Here is a 22,333-nt window from a genome sequence, read left to right as displayed (position 1 = left end):
TATTATTTAATAGCGTCACTATGTTGCGACAGTAAATTATAAGATATTTAGTCAGTGAAAAGACTGAGCTTTCTGGGGTACCATTGCCATCTGACAAAAACTAAACTAATCAGACAACAACAACCAGAGTGAGAAGAGGATCTTAGCGCTGCCAATCATGTAGGGACAGTTTGCTCCTCAATGTGCTAATGGTGGAGAAACAGCTTAACATTCCAGGAAAACTGTTTATCCGCCTTCAACTGGGGCCATGCTAACTAGCCTGAGCATTTACACCAGTAATGTAGCGGTAGCATTTACAGAACCATGATAGACAGAACTAAGACTTGCCGCCTGGCTCTGATTAGTTGTTTCTAGTCAGCACTGGGAGAAGGCAGAGGAGCTCAAATTTTTTCATAGATTGTCTCCTCCCATACTGTCACAACATAGAGACAGTTTCAACAAATACACTTTTTTTTTCTAGAAGTTACATTAAAAAAAAAAGCTACAAAATAACATTACTTTTTTTTTTTTTTTTTTTTTTTTACAAAGTAGAAGGGCTTAAAGTATTGCAAAATCTCATGGCTTTTTTTCGCTGGTACCTGCTCAATACTTGGCTTCAGTCAACGATACATGATTCTGGTCATTTTTCATTACAACCGAGAAGCAGCTGTATGCAGGTTGGGTCATCATAGCAGGGCAAAATCTTTAAAGTAATCTAAAGTGGTCCGTATGGGAAACAAACACAATGCCTTGTCATTAGACCATGGAATTGTTTTGAATGTTTAAGTCATTTTTTTAAAAAAAAGAACAATGGAGGAAGGAACAGAAGACACCAAGAAACACAGTAAGAAGAGTAAAAGGGAGGAACAGAGGGGAAAAGAAGAACAGAGGGGCAGAAAGAAGCATAAAACTAAGGAAGGAAAAGCACATAGAAAAAAAGAAAAGAAGTCCAGAAAGAAGGATTCAACAAAAAACAATGAGGGGAAAAAATGTGCTGCAGCAACAAAATATTCCTCCATATTCATATTTGACCAATCCTCTCCAGGTCTGGAAAGTCCTGGAATCTGAACCCAGTCACTTCCAGGTTGCACTGGAACCCTGATGGTGTCCGATGCTGCGTTATGATACTTTGATAGCGCAGTTCAGATAAAAGTAAAAGCCAGAAAAAACCCAATAAGCTATTTATGCCTCATTAACTAAGTCAATATGTTCGCTCCACGCTATCAGAGCGGCTGAAAGAAATCTAACGGATTTATTTGCATCTAAATGAGGCGTTTCTGTCTAACCCCCTTTAAAGACCTCTCTGGCTACATCTGGAATCGTTGTTTGTGTGTTAAGCCAAAAGTGAACTTGCCTGACACTAATGAGACACTGTATATCTGCAATACCTGAATATATACACCCTCCCACTGGATGTGTCAAGCCAGGCTCTGTTCCTTTGTTAAGAGTCAGACCTTCTGACATCTCTGGCTTGTGGAACACTGAATAAGGTTTGTCACTGCAGCCAAAGCACAGCCACCCCATGTAGAAAAAAAACAGAGCCTGTTCATCAGGATGAAATATGAGTATACATCTTTTACATAATAACTGATAAAGCATCGATAGGAAATTCTCATCAGGTTGGGTGTGTATTGAGCGGCAGCACCCATCACTTATCCTCCTCTCAGGAGGACGACAGGCACAACAACCCTTGCAAAAAAGAAGCATCATCCATCAAAAGTTTGGAGCGACAGAATGTTCTGAGTCCCTGCTAGTTCTGAGCGTAACCTTGACGACGTGCTGGAGCACCAAACACTAACCAAGCAATATTATTTTTTCATAGGTTTCATCAGGAAAGCGACTACTTAATGAAACTACAGGGAGAAATCCCCAGACACCAGGAGCTAAATGACCGACTCAGGAGGCAGATAACTGATCAACTGTAAAAAATGTAAAAATGACAGGCTCCCACATCTGACATAGAGACAGAATCACAATTCCATCATCAGTTCAATGACCAAATTTAATGAGATTATTATTTGATCTTCACATAGAGTCAAAATAATCCATTTTTATGGACTAGTGAAAAAGAAGGTACAAAACTGAAATACTGAGCCCTCCCAAAGCATGTTAGGCATTTATCTTTGCATCAAAACCAAATAGAACAGATGTATGTTATAAGCAAATATTCTTGAAAATTTCTTTCCAGGTCAGCAGTCATTTGAAGGACCATGATAAAGATAATCAATTTCAACTTAGAATTTACAAAAACACATTACCTGACGTTTTTGCATGTGGAAGGAAAGTGGCATCTCTGGAAAAAAACAAAACTTCTTACCAGGACAAACTAAAATCTTTTCCTTTGAGAAATCTGACAAATACAGGAACTGCAGTAAGATCAGCAGAGTTTAGTGGCAAATATTCTTTCTTTCTATTCAAAGTAAGCTATTAAAACTTTCATTTTTTTTTTTTTCTGTACTCGTATGCTGATAGAGTACAGGGCGGTAGATGGAGAAGTTATGAACTGGCATTTCATCTCACAAAAACAGGTTCCATTGTTCAAATTAAGGGTCAACAATGGGAACAGAAAATATTTTATTATCTGTGGCAAGAAAAGAAAGTGAAAAGAAAGAAATTCAGAATCACCAAGAAGAACACTCTTACATTTATAACTATACTTTTAATACACTGCTGTAGTTTGAGTACTAAAGTGATTGTTGCTGTTGCATTAAGGTTCAGGGGTTTGCATATTGTCTAAGTGGATATGTTGGGCAAACCGATATTAATTATGAAACATATCAACCCACTCTGCCAGTTTTTGGCAGCTGACCACTGCTGCACAGCATGACGCCAAATGATCCAATTTGGAACTATTCTGTTTTTGAAATTGCACAGTGTTTGATAAAACTACTGTAATCACAGCCCAAGTCCAAAGATTTGTGTTGTTTTTGCAGCACTACTGGACAAAGAATTGAAAGGTTCTGAGTGCTTTGCTGTTAATGTATATTGTGACTTTTATCTCAATACTCTGTTTTTTTCCCAGAAGCTAGCCTATAAGGTTAATAGGAAAATCTAAATTACTCGTGGGTTTGAGAAAACCGACTGGTTTCCTATCAGGTTGGATAAATGTTTTTGTAAAATGGAAATCATACTATCAAATGTAAAAGTACATATTTACACTGCTTTATATTTCCTTTGCACAAGACTAGTTTATCAGGGTCTCATAAGAGTAAAAGTTTCAAAAACTTGAAAGAGCATTTACTTGATTTCATTATTCACCACTTGAAATTTTTGGAATTTATTTGACATGAAAACTGTACCATTTTGAAAACTGAAGTATGCATTTAATAGATAATAAATGAATAATAAACTATTGTCATATTTTAATAGAGCTAACCTTACGTGGGGTATTTGAGTGTTATGTCTAGTTTTTGTAGAATCATTTAAATTGCTACTAATCACAGCTCTTGAGGAGAACTTAAAAGTACTGACAGGTCTAACAAAAAAGGGTTTCAGAAATCAGAAAATTACTGAAAAAAAGTAGTGAATCACTTTTTTAGTCTGATTAACCTGTTGCTTGACTTGCTCCAGTAAGGCTTCTAGTGTTTGCATCGCGTTTCGATGGAGTGTGCAGTAGTTCTATTACTTTACAGCAATCCCAACGCACTACTTAGGATCAGATTAAAGATTTGGCAGTCTTTGAAACACAACTGAAATGGATATTCAATGATTTATCAGACTCCGACTTTGACTCACACAGCTCCAGTTGCCAGTTAGCTTGTTAGAGGTGTGAGGAGGCTCAGTCTTATGTCAAAATCACACTCCTGTTTTGCTTAGAGCTCATTACCAGCTCAAGGTTTGATCTTTACCAGATAGAAGTAGAGCTGCAGCTGAAGCCTCACTCCTCGCCTGAGTGTTAAAGGTGTGAATTTCAAAAGAGAGTTGGAGCACACTCACAGGAGCTGGATATAGTTTTGGCACGTGTCTGAGAAGGGAAATAAAATCTTATGTCATTTTATCTGTAGTTTTAAGAATTCAGTAGATGCTTTATTCCTCTTTTTGTTTAATTCCAACACCCCAATGCATAACTCTGGAACTTGAACTGAAAGATGTGTTGCCTTAGGTAGTTAACTCTCCAATATCACAAATGTTACACATAGGCAGTACTGTTACAGGATTAACATAAAGCTGCTCAAATGTTGCAATAACCTGACACTGAGGCCACTTCTGCAGTATCCAGACACTCTGACTTTGCTGATGACATTGTTGTGTTTTAGGATTGTATTTTTGCTTTCAACAGGCTAAATGCACTGTTAGCTAACTTTATGCATTTCCATTACAAATGTGTGCAAAAATGTACATTTTCTTTTAATGTCGAAAAAACACAACTTTGGAATTGTGGTGTTTTCTATAAATTAGAAAGAATCAAAATCACACATCAATAAGTTTGTTCTCGTGATAAAAACATGCCACACCATCATCCTTCAATTTCTCCAGACAGAGCTCAGTCCAGCACTGAATGTAGTTCCCTCTGTGTTTCAGAAGAGCTTCTCTGTTAAGTTGATGTATTTTTTAAAAATATTTTTTTATGTTGCCAGTTTTTGTTAATAAAGCATATTTTCTTGATAGTTGTAATTTAACTGTTCCTAGCTCTTTGTTAAGCATGACGGGTATATACGGGTTTATTTCAGTTCGTCTGATTCTGCGTTTTATAGTAACCATTACAGCTGAAATTTTAAAAGTTGATCATTTTCTAATTTTTATAGTAATTATAGTTTCTAAACTATTTCTACTATATAATATTTAGCCTTTTTTTCTACGAGATCGACATGGGTAATTTAGTTCAGATCCCTTCATCAGCGATGCATGCATAAATGGGAAACTTATCATTAAGGACAAACAGGTCTGTGATATGAAGATGAGTCATTTTTAGAAATATATTTTCCAGGCTAACTACACAAAATGTGCCAATTTTTTTATCTGAATAATCAATAAATTGTCAGAATAATCGCTGGAATAATTGATGACTAACATAATTCTTAGCTGCAGTCCTAGTTACACGACTTAAGGTAAAACAGTGTATCATCAGACATTAGATTTGAAGCAGTTCTATAGCAGTAGAAATGCTGAAGTTAAGCAGACGGTACTCAAAGCACAACAATGAGTAAACAATAATATTTGATCTCTTCACTATGTAGATGCTCTCATCTCAACTTGGTACAAAGCTTGAAATGAATGATAAACAAAGAAGTCCAGCCAATTTTCTAGATTATTCTAGCTATTGCTTATTTAAAATAAGCGGATGCGGCTGCCATTTTGTAAATACCAAGTTCTCTACAGTTACGGGGAACGTATTGGAAGCTCTTGACTTACAGCTGGGCCTGTGGGAAACAGTCATTGTATGTCAGTTTTGACTGGCTGATAATTCTGTCAGTTATGTCAACTATGGCCTGCATGGCTTTTTTCACAAAGGGGTAGCTGAATAAGTACAGCAGGTGCTGAGGCGGAACTGCTCGCCTCAGCACGTTGAAGGCACTTTTTAAAATAGGAAATTAAAGGAAGCTTTAATAATATCAATAAGCAACTAGCTTGTAGAATAAGAATTAAATTATTAAAACATTTAAATATGATTAAAACATTTTACACTTTTTCTTTTCAATTTTCTAGGGCTAGCAGAGAAGGCTCTGCTGGCTCTGACAGGACACCACTGCCTCCCTGACACTTAATGACCTCTTTGAAACTCTGAAATTCAGGTTTTTCTTTAATCACCTTAAGCCTATGAACCAAAATACTACTGGAGCTCCTCGATAGTTAGTTTTCTTGGAACAGTGTAGCAAGCATTTTACCTGCGTGCTACATTTCAAGTTTACAAGCAAGTGTGGATCTGTCAGGCATATGTTAAGTAAACGAGTAACTAAAAGTCATGTGGTTATGATTGTTGCTCCACCTTGAGCAGACGGCCATCACAACACAGAGGTGGGGTAATTAAAAACTGTCCTTGTCTAAAAGTAACTTATGTCTCATGTAGAGATTTGTTGTCTAGGATTCCTTTAAACTTCTATAAATAATTATATGACACTCCAGAAATACCAGTTGCCCTTTAAATTACTCGCTTGGGTCCTCACCATTCAATCATGGTACGGAGTTAATTAAGCTATTCCATGAGTAATAAAGAAGATAGATGACACCCAGTCATACACACGGTGAACACCCCTCCCCGGCTCTGTGACAGCGACTGAAGACTGGTAAGGTCAGAGCCCCAACAATTGATGAAACTGTCATCTCATCACAGTGGAAATCCACCAGCAGAATGGGATCATGGATTGACTTTCCACAGCTCCAGGGGGCCAAACAAATGGCCTGAGACAGATTGGTGGCCTTGTCTCCAAATGCTAAACCTCAGAATCTAATCTGAGCAGTTATCAGTCATTTGCTGGCAGTGTCATCAATTCACCTGACCAGTAATGATTGTACAGTGGTGGGAGTTATTGACTCACTGAAACTCCAGGAATATGGAGTCCGGGGCTGTCAGTTAAAATCCCTGAGATCAGTCAAACAATCCATCATCGTGTTCTTCAAACATTAGCATAAAAGAGTTTGAGAATGCTGATTCTGCATTAAAGTATTCTGGGTTTTATCACTTTCAGAACTGTTAAAGTTATCTGCTTCTAACTTCTGTCACCTGATGAAAATTTTAATCTACCATACTTGAGCCCATGCCCCTCTAAAACATAACCAATCTAAAACCAATCCGCAGTTTAAAAATTGAAATAGCTCTGGTACATAAAGTACATAAATTCTATCCACCAGGGACCGTTTGGTTTTTTTTCTGTTTCCTAAAATTGTCCTGAACCTTTGCAGGTGTGTCTGGACGAGTCTGCAGAGTTGTGCATTGTCCTCATTCTTCAACGCATCTCAACAAATCACAAAACATGATTCTTAAAAAACAAGAGTGCAAATGGATTGGAGTTCTCCAAACTACAATATTTTTCTACAGCAGACCAATCAGATTTCAAAGCAGACAGTATTGTGTTTCTGGTTAATAAAAGTCTGCATTTTTCTTTGAGATTTAATTTGACGATTTTGGATTAAAAACCACCACTCATGGTGCTTCCCTTGTCCTAAAGATGAATATAAAAATGAAACATAAAAATACAACACAATGGTCAATTTTCCACTTTAATTTTTACGTTGAAAATCTATAAATGGAGACAAGTTTCCTCACCCATCCAGTAAACACACTCATGACAACATTAAGACTCAGCCCAAAAGACACATAAATCTGTATAAAAACCAATTCTATCTGTGTTCGATGGAGAAATAAAGCTAGAACAATCAGCTATGAACAAAGTCTGTGTGTTGTACTGACTTGTTTGTCATAACAGAGACCAAAGAGAAGGGAGGGCTGATAAGAGGATTTCTGCTGCTGTGGTGCAGGGTGCTCTGTATGGACTACAGCAGACCCACAACCTAACACAAGCACATAACTTTTGGCCTTACTGGCATTCCATACTTGATTACAATAGAGTCAGTGCTCACAGTTGCATCACTGTCTCCAGGCTTGCAATTAGGTATAAATCGGTCCTCAGACACTTGCTTCGAAAGTCGATGACTTCTTCTGTGTGATGCTTCCCACAGGAGATTTGCACTTTTTCCACACATTGAACAAATGGCTTTGAAAGAGAGAGCATCTCACCTCCGTCAGCTTTATTTCTGACTGCATGTGGAGGAAAAGCAGGGATAGCATCCTGCAAGTGAATTCCCTTCCATCAGCCAGTTGACTGGCCGCTGGGTAGAGGAAGTGCTCCTCAGCACTATATTAGGCTTAAAGCTGCAGTATGTACGTTTTATAAACAAATATTTGTTTACATATTTGTTGAAGCCATCACTGTCGTGACTGTTATGAGATGGATAATCTGTAAAAAAAAAAAATTGATCTCCTCTGCCTTCTAGAAACAACCAATCATGGGGTTAGGGACATACGCTGTGATGCATAAGTAAGGTATCAAAACATTTTTTTAGAATTTTTCTGTTAATTTAACAGAAAATTTAAACTACTACTTCTGTTAAAGACCATCCTATGGTCTTTGAAATAAAACATAGGACTTAAGAAAATAGTGTTTTGAAATGATCAGGACCATGCTACAAGGCTAGCATGGTCCACGTAGCAATCACAGGACCATGACATTTCTCATTTTAATCTGTTATTTTTTGTGTTGGAGTTCTCATAAATGTTCTACTTCATTCTCCTAATATTTCAGTAATATTCAGATTTTACTGCTGTATGACTTTATTCTCATATTACTACAACTGTATTCTGGTAAAATTATGACATTATTCCAGTAGATAAAATATGACAAAGCTGAAAAACATGTTTTTCAAAAAAAGATGGCATGCACTGGGCGTACTGACATCACTGTGAACTATGGAAACTCAAGGAATGCATTGATTTAAAAACAAACAAGGTTTTCCAAAAATGTAACTAAAAAAATGTATTAATTGATAAAAATCGATTTATCTGCCAGGTAGCCAGCCGCCTCACATCATTCAGCTATGAAAGGAAAGAGAAGACGTCTGAACTCATTATCTGCCGTTGGACTTCATTGTTCCCTTGGCAACGTGCTTATTGGAGGCTAGTTGTTAATTCAGCCACCCAGAGAGACCGCTGCCCCACAAACTGTCCTCTGAGGTCCGTCCGTTCAGTCTGATTAACAGAGCCTCCTGTTAGCACACCATTGGATCCCAATCCCTCCCAGATCACGCCTCAGCACAACTTTTGATGCATGTCTCATGCACGTCTGATAGTTCTCTTGCTTTGAGGTCTGTTTTACCCCCCTCCTACCTAATAAATTCAGAGTACAGCAACATAATGCCACAGGAAAGCACAGATTCAGTTAAAAAGTAAATAAAAGCTCTTTAGTGGCAGCCAGCATCACCGGTGGCAGTTCTTTTAATTACCATAACCCGCTTTATGCTTTCACATCTTTATTGTTGCCTGGTGTTTGATCTGCTGCATTGACTAGTGTAAACTCCAGTCAGCACACAGCGGGTGCTAATGACACCCAAGGGAAAAACTCTCCCCAGCATGTTAATCGTGTCTTAAAGACGTAAAGAAAATTTTTGCGTTGTCATCCTCGGTTGTAACAATGTAACTTTTTTTTTTTTTTTTTTTGCAGCCACAGAAGCCAAAGAAGTTTGCCCAGAGGCGAGGAAAAAACTCACAAGCAAAGGTTAGGCTGGCCTCTCGGCTGACGATGGTCCCGAAGGAGTTGGAGGCGAGGCACTGGTACGTTCCGGCGTCTTGGTCTTTGTTCAGACGGCTGATTCGGAGGTTGCCTCCAGAAAGGCTGTAGTGAGATCCAGCTTTGGGAGTGACTTCTGTACCGTTTAACTTCCACCTGACGCAGACAAAAAAAATGTAATCAGAAAGAATAGAAAAAATTAACATGGAAATTAAGAAATTAAAACACTGTTCAGAGCAGACCGGGGCGACGACAAATACCAGACTCATGAGAACATTGTGACTTGTACGTTCGATTGCATGAGAGGAATAAAAGGTGGTGGGGTTCCCAGACATCATGCCCTCCAGCTCGGTGTTAATGTAAGCAGCAGTGAACCGTTATGGTGCCAAGGACTTGACTTGGAGAACAGATAGCATTGCAGGCCATCCATCTTTCCGAAGCCCAGTCAAACCGCATAAAATTTCCACTTAATCATTATGGTGCGACAATTAAAACAAATGCCTGCGAGCTTGCCTTCGCACTTGTGCATTCTAGAGCCGAGGGCATGATTATCGTTGGTGTTATGGGTGATCAACGACGGGTATAATTCACTTAAAATGGCAGCGGACTCTCCAGTTTCTCATGCAGATGCATGTTATTAAGAAGAAACTCAGGTGGGAGGAAATCCGTCATTTCTGAAAAATGGCTACAAGCAACGACAAGCATCAGTGGCGCCAAAAAGGTGCTCACTGATTTGTAACCCTTATTATGAGAAAGAATTCATACCCTGGGAGTTTTCTCACATTTTATCATATTATGCTGCAAAGTTCTAGGGATTTCATTGGGATTTTGTGTAACATATCAACACAACACAAAGTGCTGGAAAAATGTTATGATTTTTTGCTCACCCACCCACACAAGCAACAATACCGAAATCAGCGGTGTGCAAACTTTTGCCATGAGGGCCAAAGTTGTTTAAGTTGAAAGCACTTGGGGCCCCAAACACTGTACATTTTTTTAAAATAACATTTTCAAAACAAACTTTTGGAGCCTTTTTATCAACAATGAACTAAACAATTTTAATTTAATTAAAAGTAACAAAATAGTCAGATGTGTAAATGAATGTAGATACAAAACATAAGAAAAGGCCCACAGTTTGAAATTGCTTTGGGTTGCGTTTGAGAAAAAGTAGGTCAGTGTTTGTAGGTGCAGTTACTCCAAAATTAAGATGAATTGGAAAATGTCATTAATAAATGTGAATCTAGATTTTCTACCTAATATACCTCGTAATTTTTATTTATCTGTAAAAATGTTGAAAAACATCAACCACCTCATTTGCATAATAGGTAGTTATATCAATCATCAATTAGCATTACATGTTGAGAAAATTTTTGAAGAGTGAACTTCTCCATTTCATAAACATGCACAGCTAACAGCAGTGCATAGCAGTGAAGTGGAAATCTATCACATAAAATCCCCCTGGAAAACACTTAAGCTTATGAAATGAAAGAGTCCTAATAGGTGAGAAAAGATCGTTTCACATCGTCTTTTAAAATAAATATGCAGTTCAGGTTTGATCCTGGTGATTCTGCTACGTATTTCTTTGAGGAGTGTTTCTGCTTTGATTTCTTTCATTTAAGTCTCAGTTTGATTTCAGGTGCAGCTGGGAAAATATTGTGCTGTTGTTGTTGGAAGAACAAACACCTTGATGGGGCTTCGTTAAAGCTCCTCTGTAAATAGCTAACAGAAGTTGTGCGCAGCTGTTAGGTGTGCGACTCTCTCGGCTCTTACTGATATAAAGGTTTTGTCTCACTAAGCTCAAACAACCTTTCAGAAAAGATATTAACCATAGTGTTATTTTACTGCTGTACTTTGTTCATCTTTGACAGTATAGTGCCTTCTAAAATTCATGATACCAGTCTAAAGTATTGCGTTCTTCCTCTGGCTGTAACAGGTTCTCTTCCCTAACCATGCTACCATGGCGACGCCACCATCACGTTTCACAATACAAACGATAGGTTTAGGCTGATGTATCGACGTGAATTTCCACCACAAACAGCATTTTGAATGTTGGCTGAAAACTTTTATTTCACCAGAGAACATTCTTACAGAAGACTGCTTCACCCTGGCTTATGGCAAACTTTGTGGATGGTGTGGATGGGAAAGTTCAAGATGTTCACAAAAGTGTCTTCACATGCCCTTTGGTGCATTAACTGCTCATTTTTGTGCACTTTTACATCATAAGGCTAATGACATTGTGGGAGGTCCCTATGCAGATTTCCCAGGAGTTCTGGAAGTAAGGTTCTTGTGAACAGTTTTTTGTTTGTTTTTATCGCTGATATCAATTATTTCATTGTTCTTGATGTGCAATACTTTGGTACAACATGTCTCTTACAAAGTGATGTATAAATAAAGTTGAAATTGATACTAACATTAAGATTTTTAATTATAAAATGCCCTGTTCAGAATTAACTCTGATCTTGTTCCTATTGCCTTCAACTCAAAAAAAAGAAAAAAAATGAAAAAACTCTCGTTTGTATGACCCACCTGTCAACACATCTGGGTGACTCAGGTGGAAACCTGAGTCAGCCAGAGGTGACTGTGGGTTTCTACTTTAAACTTCTCAACTTTCTCACTGACCTGCTTGCTGTATTCCTTTAGTCTTGTTCACTAATGTTCTCCAACAAACCTGATGAATACCTTTGCAAGGCAGCGCATAATAGACCTAATCTGTCACTTGGGTTGCAGAAAATCAGCTATTTTTGGTGCCATGTCCGTGGCCGCCTGTAGAGCAGGAGCGGGGCCATCATAGAAAGCGCGAGCGGGAGCTGATTACACGAAAAACAATGTCAGATGAGCACTGCCTGCCAGCCTCTCTACAATCAAATGTCTCAAAAACAGCAGAATTCTTGTGGGCCGCAGCGCGACTGCACTCACACGGCGCCGCTACAGACGTCTCTCTTTTAATAGGCATAATGTGCAGCACAATGGTCTTTCATGGCCCTTCTCCAGTTCCGTCATAAGTAAGTGCACGCTCTCGAGAGCCTTATTACCACACACAATAGAGAAGAGCCTGCGGGAGAGAAGGCTGCTTTCCCACAGGATCGCAGCAGTGATTCATTTGCAGCAAACAGAAAGAAATCAAGATATTTTCCGAGCCAAACAAACACCTTCGACCTGAAAACAGCGGCAAAGCGGGCAGGAAGCAGAAGGAGCAGGTGACACACAGAGAGGAGTCTCGTTTTCTCTTTGAAAAGGATTTCCATCTAATACGGAAGCAGCCTTTTACACAGCTGTAATTGCTCAGAGTAAGGTGGCGTTGTATCAGAAGATAAACAGTTTAATCGGTGACAGCCTGAAAAACCAAATGCTGCAAGAGATTTTCTTCGTCGGTCGTCAACTTCAGCACTTTTCCGACTCTTTCTAAAACATTGGAGAGGATGGTTACAGCAATTAGGCTTCAGAAAATGATTTGATTTATCTTGGAAAGTGATCACGCTTCGCACTGGAGCGGGAAGAATTAACTCAGTCGGGGGGAGAGGGCATTTTCAATCCCTAAACGCTCCACATAGTGTGTGTCCATGTCGGCTATGGTTAAATATAACTACCCACAAAAAAGCTGCTATTGTCCCCTTTGTAGCAAAATTGTAGAACCCCAATAACAAGTCTTCTCACTTCCATATCATTCATTATTCAGCGATGTCCAGACTTTCTGTGAAACTCGAGGACATTTCCACTCCAGAACGAGTTAGCGCGAGGCGCAGCATGGGGTGGATCTTTGAACCGCCAGACGCAGTCAGCTGTGTGTCTTCCATGGGAAGCCAAGCAGAGGAACACATCAAACACATGTTGAAGAGAGAAATTTAATAATTCTGTTTACAGTGATTTATAACGGCAAGCCGGGCCAGGACTGCAGTCCCATTTGTTAGGCACATGCTTTATACAATCATGTAACAACAGGCTGTGTACAACTGTGGCAAAACACCACACCATCTGGCTTATGAGCCTGCACTGCTGCCTGGTCTGTTCAGTCCTGGTGCTAAAAGATACTTTGATGCGCTGTCCCAGTAGTTACATCCACAGTAAATACTAAAACTCCATATACCCCCGTTAAAATGAAGTGTTTTCAAAAAACATTTTTACATTTAACATGTAAAATGTAAAAACATATTTATTTGTTATTAAAAGAATAACAAATAAATGTGTTGCTGAATTGCTAACTTTTTGAAGGACTTTTGGTGGGACATTTTGAGAATTTATAATTTTTTTAGTATTAATCTGTCAGAATCTCAAGATTTTGAGGTCAACCTGACGATTTGCACATTTGGACCAAAAGTTCCCCAGATCTCGAGGATTTGAGAACAGCTCTTCCCCATGGCCTTCTGGGCAAATTTGAGAAAGATCCTGAACTTTATTTCAGGTTAATTAGTTTCACAATAGGACTGAATGCTAAAACTGAATCAAAGAGATCTTGCGATACTGAGAGAACACTGGATTTTTCTTGTCAAAGAGGAGATGGTGATGTGATGTGACTCTGCCTGGTAGACTAAGAATACCTGACTATCGTGATCTCTGGTAGTCTTGGGGATTAAGGACCACAGCTGCCCGCAAAAAACTAAAGTACAACAATACTTGAGATCCCTCCTAAGAACACCCATTAAAGTCTATTTTAATCATTCAAGCACCAAATATATTTGAATATTCATCAATATGCACAGTGGAAACCATCTTGACACTTCTGCAGTTAGACATCTACAGTCTGCCTTATTTCTACTCTTGGGTTTAAACACAATTAGTACCAATAAAAATGAATGGTGCTCCTGGACTGACTGCCTTGCAAAAGCCAGCCACAGGCGAGTCATGTAGCATTGAGCCTTGATGTTACAGCTCTCCAAGCTGCAATTTTATGTGAATATTTAAGATATGCTCAATGAAAAAAATAAACACAGTTTTGTGAATATAACTTAGGGTTATGATCCATTAAAACAGTGAATCTGCCAACACTAAACCATCAACAGGCAGGTGTCCACTGTATTAAGAGTTAAAGGAGATGGATTTTTAGCTTGAAGCCCTGTTGTATGTTTGAGTGTCTTAGTTTGAAGATAAAAAGTGAGCATTTTATATCTTGTACCTGAATGGCTGCTCAGAAACAGCTGTCACCAAAACCCAAATGTTAATCTGGCAGGATTTTGTTTACCTGGTATGAAGAGAAAATGTCAGTGCAGTGCTTTGTATCTTGTCTGACAAGATACCACTAGTGAGGTAACTGCTAATGACAGAGACTTAGTTCTAACACTAAATTAAGGGGCCATGGCACAGCTTTTATTGTGGTAGGATTATATTTGATGATTAAGCCTAGATTTAGCTCTGTTTGAAAGATTGCATTCCCATAAAAAATGTATATGTTTCTGCAACCACAAAGTCTATTTGAAAACTTTCCAAGTCCTAGTAAAGGGAAGACTTGAAAGATTTGCAAGGATTGAGAAATATCAGTCCATGCATTACTGGGAAAAGGTTAACAAAGGTAGTACACAGTAGAAATGAGAAAAAATTGGTTTTACAAAACTCTTTTCCTCTGAGAATGACTGTACAGGAGCTCTAAAGGTTTTCAAATTGTAACATATTATATTAACATTATCTCTGCATAAATTTATCCTCATTAAATGAAACAGAAGAAAAATAGAGGGGTTATAACATATAAGACAAAGTTCAGGCCAGGTTTCCAAAATGCCCAATTTGACACTTAAAGTGTTATTCAAATGTTCTGCTGTACGTCAGCATGTACTTAATCTGTAAATCACTAATGTTCAACACGTCCAAATCCAGTCTGAAACAGTTATTGTTTCACACAGTTTTCCAGGTGCAAACCAGGCCCAAACTGACCACTTCTTTTTGCTCTGTTACATTCTCCTACTACTCTCCAGTTTTGCCTTTGCTTGCTGCAAGGTGCTGGATATCCTTAGATAGAAACTTTTTCTAATCAGTTTGAATAATAAACTGAACTGGCCTCCATTGTTTGATACCTGGGATCAACTGGAATGTAGGCATGATTGGATTGAAGTAACTATTTTTTGTGAAATGACTTGTGTTGACGTTTTGTGAATTGGCGTACTGTAAATAAACTGAATTGAATAAATTGCACTTATTCAACAAGGACATTGCAACTTTTTTCTCTTTTTACTTTATCACTTTTTCTTACACATTTATGTTTTCATTTGAATTTATGTGATAAATTCAACAATAAAGGGTTAAAGGATTTACCATGGTGTCAAACACAACACACCTGTCACAATGACAGAGGTGTTTACACTGTTGAGAAGCCCTGCAAACCTAAACTGAAATAAGAGTCTATTAAGAAAAATTTAAGCACAACAACAAAAAAGTCCCACTCTGACTCTCCATTGTGAGTGCGGGATGCTCTGAGCCATCTGCCCTGATTTAGAGCTGTGTTAGTGTTTCTTGTAGAATAATTTGTTTCACTACTTCTCAGTTTTGTTTTGTTTTTTTTTCCTGCAAAGGTCTTTGAATCCGTCATCTGACAAAAATCATTACAAACAGAGAGCTTACACCCTGAGTTTGAGGCGTTAATCTGCTTATGGCAGATTTTTTTTTGCAAAAACGAGGAGAAATGAGGACGTCAAGCAGCGAGGATTAGTTTGTGGTTCTCTCTAGTCTCCATTGCAGCAGAAGAAATTGCTTACACCACATCCATCTAATCAAAATGAAACTGAATTACACCCACAAAAAAGTAGAGAGATGGAAAGGCAGAAATGAAAAGAATTATGTTAAAATTGCAATACAATAGCAAACACTTTGTGGATTTGGAAGCACAGGTACACTACTGGAGATCCAGCAGATCAGGTCGGGTCAGAGTTGACTTCAGATTATTCCACACATGTCCCAGATCACAGGACATGGCTGGTCTTACTGACGGACCCTCTGTGGTTTATGAATCAGTCATACAGTGTGGTGAACTGCATCTGTCCTCAGACAGACAACAGTCAAGTTGTAGTTTGAATGTTCGTAGCCACGGTGACACACAGGCACAAATAACTGGGATGAATTTCTCCTGGGCTTTGATCTGACTTCATTAACAACAAAAATGAATTTATTTTGTTGGCACTGGATTGTTGACCAACACAAAGTAGCACATAATTGTGAAATGGAAGGTAAATCATACATGCTTTTCAAGATTAATTACAAATAAATAAATAAAAACCTGTTCTTCACTAAATAAATCAAGTTCAGTCAGATTCAGTTAACCACTGAAGTAAACGACACAAAAACCTTTGAAGAAGACTTTGAACATAACGTCCTTCTTCACAAAATATACATAAAAATGGAATGCTGTCAGATTTGAGCGGTTGTATGATAAAAAAACCATGAGCCATTTCTCCCACCAGCGTTAGACTCTCATTCCTGCTTTGGTTGTAATTACCCAGAATGCCCTGCACTATATATAGTATAGTGACTATAGTCCAACTTCTTGCTTTTGGAGCAGTCCTTCGGCCCACTTGGTGCTGAGTTCACTTCAACCCAGCAGAGACCGAGGTTTGTAGGCAGAGCAGAGTTCACTCTTTTTAGTCTGCATCAGAGTTCGATTGTGCATTTACAGAAAAACCAGACTTTCCAGACAAATGAGCTAAAGTTTGATTAAAGTGAACTAAACAGGGCCGGTGTTTAAAGCCTTGTCAAAATTCTCCATTAAACTGAGGTCTGGAGTTTTGCTTTTCAGGGTTTGGTAAAAATTGGTTCCAACACTGAGGCACAAAACATTTCTGTGATTCTACTAAGATTTTATTTACACATTCTTCAAGTGTTTGATGCTAACAATTACATTTTTCAGATTTTTTTTTTTTATTATTTAGATGCTTAATATCTCTCAAAACTTCTCTAATGAAAAATAAATGAGCTGGCTTGTAAATCTTATTCATGTGAGGAGACTTCTTTAGCAACACTTTTTATCCTGGTTTAATTCTCCACTGGTTTTTCTACACATACTGTGTGTACTTATGATGTTTAGTCATACCAACAACTAAATATGATAAGAGTAAAGGAGCTTGACGGTGGACAGATCTGGCCAGTCATTTTGTGTAATCCAGCAGAACGCAGTGATGTGGTTGAAATTCCATCCATGACTGGATCCCGCTGGCAGCGAGAGGCCGGATGGCAGCTGCCTTATATGAACTACTTCAACTAGAAGTGGAGCGACATGTGCAAGCAGGTGTGCTGCTCTATCTGCAGTTATCACAGTATTTCTGCAGATGACAGGAAGTCTGAATTTTCTGGAAGTCAGAGATGTAGAGTGAAAATGAATTGTGAGATGACAATCCTCTGTGGGGTTCCTCTGCTGCTGACCACCTAGTCAGACATAAAAGCTTTTAGTCTCACATACTATGAGGTCATTAGTCCAGCCGATTCTTAAGGCATCAACTTGTCTTCATTGTCCAGACCTCCATTGATCTGCTCCTCCTGCCTGAAGCCTGTGATCTTCATCACTGACCACACGTCGCTTTTACTGCTATTTCTGATCTTCACTTTAAATGTATTTTATAGTCTTCTACAATTCCTTGTCTCCTTCTCTGTTTGCTCTTTTTCTGTTATGTACCAGTTGGTCCAGCTCAATAGTGATCCATGGTTTATAAATGCTGCGACAGACTGGCGACCTGTCCAGGATGTACCCCGCCTCTCGCCCGGAACGTTAGCTGGAGATAGGCACCAGCACCCCTCCCGACCCCACTGAGGGACAAGGGTGTATAGAAAATGGATGGATGGATGGATGGGTTATAAATGGGAACTGTTTAGCTGTTCTGGTAGAGATCCACACTTAAGTTTCTATAGTTGGGAAAACACTTAGTCACAGTCTCCAGTGGGCTGGTCCAGTGCATCACAAAGGAGAATAATGAGAAATTGGTTCAAAGGAAGAAACACCAAATAAGGAGAACTGGATGGGCATGATGCATATGTTAGGGAGAAGCAAACCCTCTGTAGATTTGGACTGAACACATTGTCTATAAAAAACCAGTAAAATCAGATTTTGTATGAAAATAATTATCTTGTCCCCCAGAGGTTTGATGTATTTTTGTACTTTTTCTTCTTTTGATTAATTTGTTTTGTGTTTTTTCTTGTTCTTGTTTTACCATAAATGTCAAGGACTAAACAATGTACATGTTAACTATTGTTCTATGGCTTGTAATACCAATAAAAATGAAATAGAAAAAAAGATAGCATTTTTCCCATAATTAATGAAATAATTTTAAACCTGCTTCTCATATTTACTCAAACTTTCTTTAACTGACGACAGGTGTATGAAAATTCTGGTTAATCTTTTTTGAGAAGAGCTTTGTCACGGCTTCCTGGTGAATGAGGACGATTAACGAACTCTGAGTGTGACTTGGTTCTCATTTGTTTGTTGTAACATGTTTGGGAGGCAGCAGCAGATCTGGAAGGAAGGCCACCCTGAAAGGAAACGGCTGATGAGGTCAACCCGTAAGCTGGCTAAGTCCCAAGCAATAAACGTACCAATCCTTTCAAATCTCACCCTGGTCATTTCTGAAAGCAAACATGATTGACTTGAACTTCACCTCACTACGGCTACAGCAACAAAACACAGCATAGCACCCATTCAGTCTACTATTGGTCCACGTTAAGGAGGAATAAAGAGAGAAGAAAGACTTTGAACTGGGTGGATGCATGCAGCGCTTAACATGCGCTCCCAAGCTACAAATACACAACACATGTTTTCAGCAGAGGGTCAAAAAAAAAACCAAATCATCACAAACACAACCCACGAGATGCATTTTTCTGATCCTGATCGGGTCAGGCATGATTCGAGAGGATGTGTAAGTCTTTTCCTGAGCTGCAGCTAACAAGCCAAGACTGTCTTGTTAGCCTCATCAGGAAACAAAGCCCAGAGCATTTTCATTCACGTTGAATGGAAGGCTGAGTCCAAGGGCATAATTAAAATATACTCTGCATGATATTACGACACATGGACAGTTTTTCTGCTTTGCAGCCATTAGCTCCACAGTAAAGCAAAACAGAATTGAGGAAGTTTCTGATAATGAGAACCATGCAAACCTAATCTAATTATTGGGGAAATGGCTCCAACATTTAGGGTTTCTGGAGGTTTTGGTCAGTTAAATTTAACCTACAAGATGTTCTTAAAAACTCTCACGCATTTATCCCTAATGACAACAAATGTCCAAATCAACTGTAAAATGTGACATGCTAACATTTCCTTCCAATTTAAGCATTTAAGTCTTTAATAACACATTTAGCTGCAAATATTAATATCATCTTACTTAACTCAACTTCCCTGAACAGAAAAGAAAGAAAGTAAAGTACCGTATTTTCCGCAGTATAAGGCACACCGGATTATAAGGCGCACCTTCAATGAATGGCCTATTTTAAAACTTTTTTCATATATAAGGCGCACCGCATTGTAAGGCGCATAGAATAGACGCTACAGTAGAGGCTGGAGTTACGCTATGCATCCACTAGATGGAGCTGCACTAAAGGGAATGTCAACAAAACAGTCCGACTCCGGTCGGCTGGGGCGTGGCCGGACAATGGTCACCCTTCTCCGTTCGCGCACAGCATGTTGGTGGAGAACGTGGTGCTAAATGACCTGCAGACGACCTGATTCTAGACGGTTGGTAGGTAGATAGGTCAGTCAAACTTTATTAATAGATTACAAACCAGCTTTCTGACAACTATCCCAGCATGCACCATGCACTTCTTCTTCTACAAGCGAAAATGAAGTTGGCGGCTGCTTACCGTAGTTGCTAGACCTGCTGTGGCTCAATATTGGTCCAAATATAAGGCGCACTGTCGGCTTTTGAGGAAATTGAAGGTTTTTAGGTGCGCCTTATAGTGCGGAAAATATGGTACGTTTAAATGAGCAGTAGCCCCACCCCCCAGGAAGATCACAATATGTGGTATTGGTACGTCTTCAAGTTACACTAGATCTATCCTTACTCTGTCCTTAGTAACAGCACCCACTCTGGAACGAGTAGCAGCAGGAGTAGCTCTCCTTCTGATACATACGGTGAAAGTATAATTATACAGAACTGCTTGACTGTTTCATTCTCTGCACCTGACACGCAGCAATCCAGTCAAATTTGACCTGGCTTGGCTTTTTGGGATGTTCAAAAAGTTTAAAAAAATGTTTTTCTTTTACAACTTTTCCCAATTAGAAGAACTTGCTAATCTCAAACTGTGTTTTAAATAATTTCTATTCAGTTTAGAATATCCATTCCAAAAAAGTCCAGACTAATTAAACAACAGAAAAGCAAATGCAAACTTTAGCATCATTATCAGTTAATGCATTAGCAGCTAACGGTTAGCTGCATTCTCACAGTGCTTACAAATAATCTTTGTCTAGTCTGCCTGGAAAGCTCCCACACAAAGATAAAAACACACTTTAATGTGTTGATGTTTGAGGTTACAGTGTGGCAAAACGTGAAAAAGTATACAAGCATTTCTTTTGCAGCAGTGTTTCTAAAATGTCTTTCTCAGATAAACTTATTGTCTTGGCAAGTGTTAGTAGTAAAAAATACCCCAAAAACAGACGTGCACGGTCATCCAGTTTATTTTTGACGGGAAAAGAAAAGCGAGCCAGCCTGCGACGTGTTGGGCAGCAGCAGTTAATGGGTAAAGACGTGATCTGTCTGCCAGCATGAGGAGTTCAGACACTGTCTGAGTCTGCTGCAGGTTTTATGACTACTTCATTTTCCATTAGTTTCTTTTTATTGCTATTCGGAGATGAACAAATGCGAAGGAAGAGACATTTGTGAGCAGTGTGTTGATATTTGGAGCATCAGGAGAGCCAGTGATAACGGAGAATCCGAGGCGCCTCGGTGTGAGACTCACCGGTACGTGGGAGGTGGGCTTCCCTGGGCCTCGCAGCTGAACACCACCTCCCTGTTGGTTCCCACCGTCTCCACAGGGTACACGATGCTGCCTGGCTGCTTGGTGAAAGCGGGACTCTGCAGGACGCTGCTCTCTGTGGGACCACAAGGAAACACAACACGGTTGATCATGAACCTGCGTGGCGGGCTGTTTGCAAAACAGCCAATTAGTCAGTGGCAGAAAACAGTTGATGCTGCCTGAAGTCTCTCAGAGGGAAAAACCACAAGCAGACAAAGCATATCAATTTAAAGTGCCTGTCACGACTCGGAGGCGCACAGGGAAAGGATTTGAAGTGAGACGTGTCTTCAGGACCTATTTAGGTGGTAATAGGATATAGAGTCTAATTTAGGTTGAACAATGGCCTGGAAAGATGCAGTCATTAGCCTGTTTTTATGTGTCCTTGTCTCATTTATTGGATTAGATGTTAGGATTATCTGCCCACATGGCTTGCATTTATTTTGTTTAACCTCTATGCTGAAAATGACAGTATAAATGATTCCTATGTCGGTAACTCAACTGAACTCAGACTAAGCCTGAACTCACTTAAAATGAAAAAGAAAAATCTTTCTACTGAAAAGTTTTGTACCCATTTATTCCAATCAAAACAACATTGTAAAATTTCAGACTAGTTTCCATTTAGTCTAGGTAAAGAAAAAAAAAGAAAAGAAAAACATGTGCAGGTTTTTCTTTTCTTCAGTGTCCCTTTATGTAACTAAGCCAGAGCCCTTTCATATACAGAATGAATACGTTAATACTCAATACAATGTGATTTTAAAACCCTGGTGTTCTCCAAATTGTGATTTTTATGTATTATTACACCCCTAGTTTAAGTTAAAATATATGAAAAAAAGTAAAAAGAACACTATCTCAGATTAAGTAAATATGATGGACATTTATGGAATCACGTTGCTGCTTTTGTTTGGTTTGATAGAAATACATCAGTCGCTGCTGCTCAACGTCTTTCTTATTCTAACAGAATAATAAAATTAAAGTTTTAAATGTGACAGTAAAGGGAACAGACAGCATGGTCAGCATGGTCTGTGTTTCATTATGTAAATTGAATTAGCTAATGGCGGCCTAAGCTAATATCTTAGACATGTAGTAAAACCCAATTACGGCGTGAACATGGACGTCTGGATCTCTGCTTTTGTCTGACCTAACTTGACCACAACCATGGAGTTTTGTATTTTTAAGATGACATGTGTTTGTGTGTGTATATGCGTGTGAATGTGTGTGTATGC

At 38.9% G+C, this 22,333-nt stretch overlaps 1 protein-coding gene across 2 annotated transcripts in view; it reads right to left on the bottom strand.

Annotated features, from left to right (window-relative positions):
- cntn4 (contactin 4) overlaps positions 1-22,333 on the bottom strand; it is a 225,229-nt gene that overhangs the window by 122,398 nt on the left and 80,498 nt on the right. For both annotated transcript variants that reach the window (XM_016675770.1, XM_007560856.2), the window contains exons 3-4: positions 21,054-21,186; positions 9,181-9,356 (exon numbers count right to left, since the gene is read on the bottom strand). In XM_016675770.1, the coding sequence (XP_016531256.1) occupies positions 9,181-9,356; positions 21,054-21,186 (309 nt within the window). The remainder of the gene's footprint in view (positions 1-9,180; positions 9,357-21,053; positions 21,187-22,333) is intronic.

Source organism: Poecilia formosa, unplaced genomic scaffold (assembly GCF_000485575.1).
Source record: "Poecilia formosa unplaced genomic scaffold, Poecilia_formosa-5.1.2 Scaffold121, whole genome shotgun sequence".
In the NCBI taxonomy this organism is placed as follows: Eukaryota; Metazoa; Chordata; class Actinopteri; order Cyprinodontiformes; family Poeciliidae; genus Poecilia; species Poecilia formosa.
The sequence above is the reverse complement of the archived record's forward strand: the minus strand, read 5'-3'. Positions and strand labels throughout refer to the sequence as shown.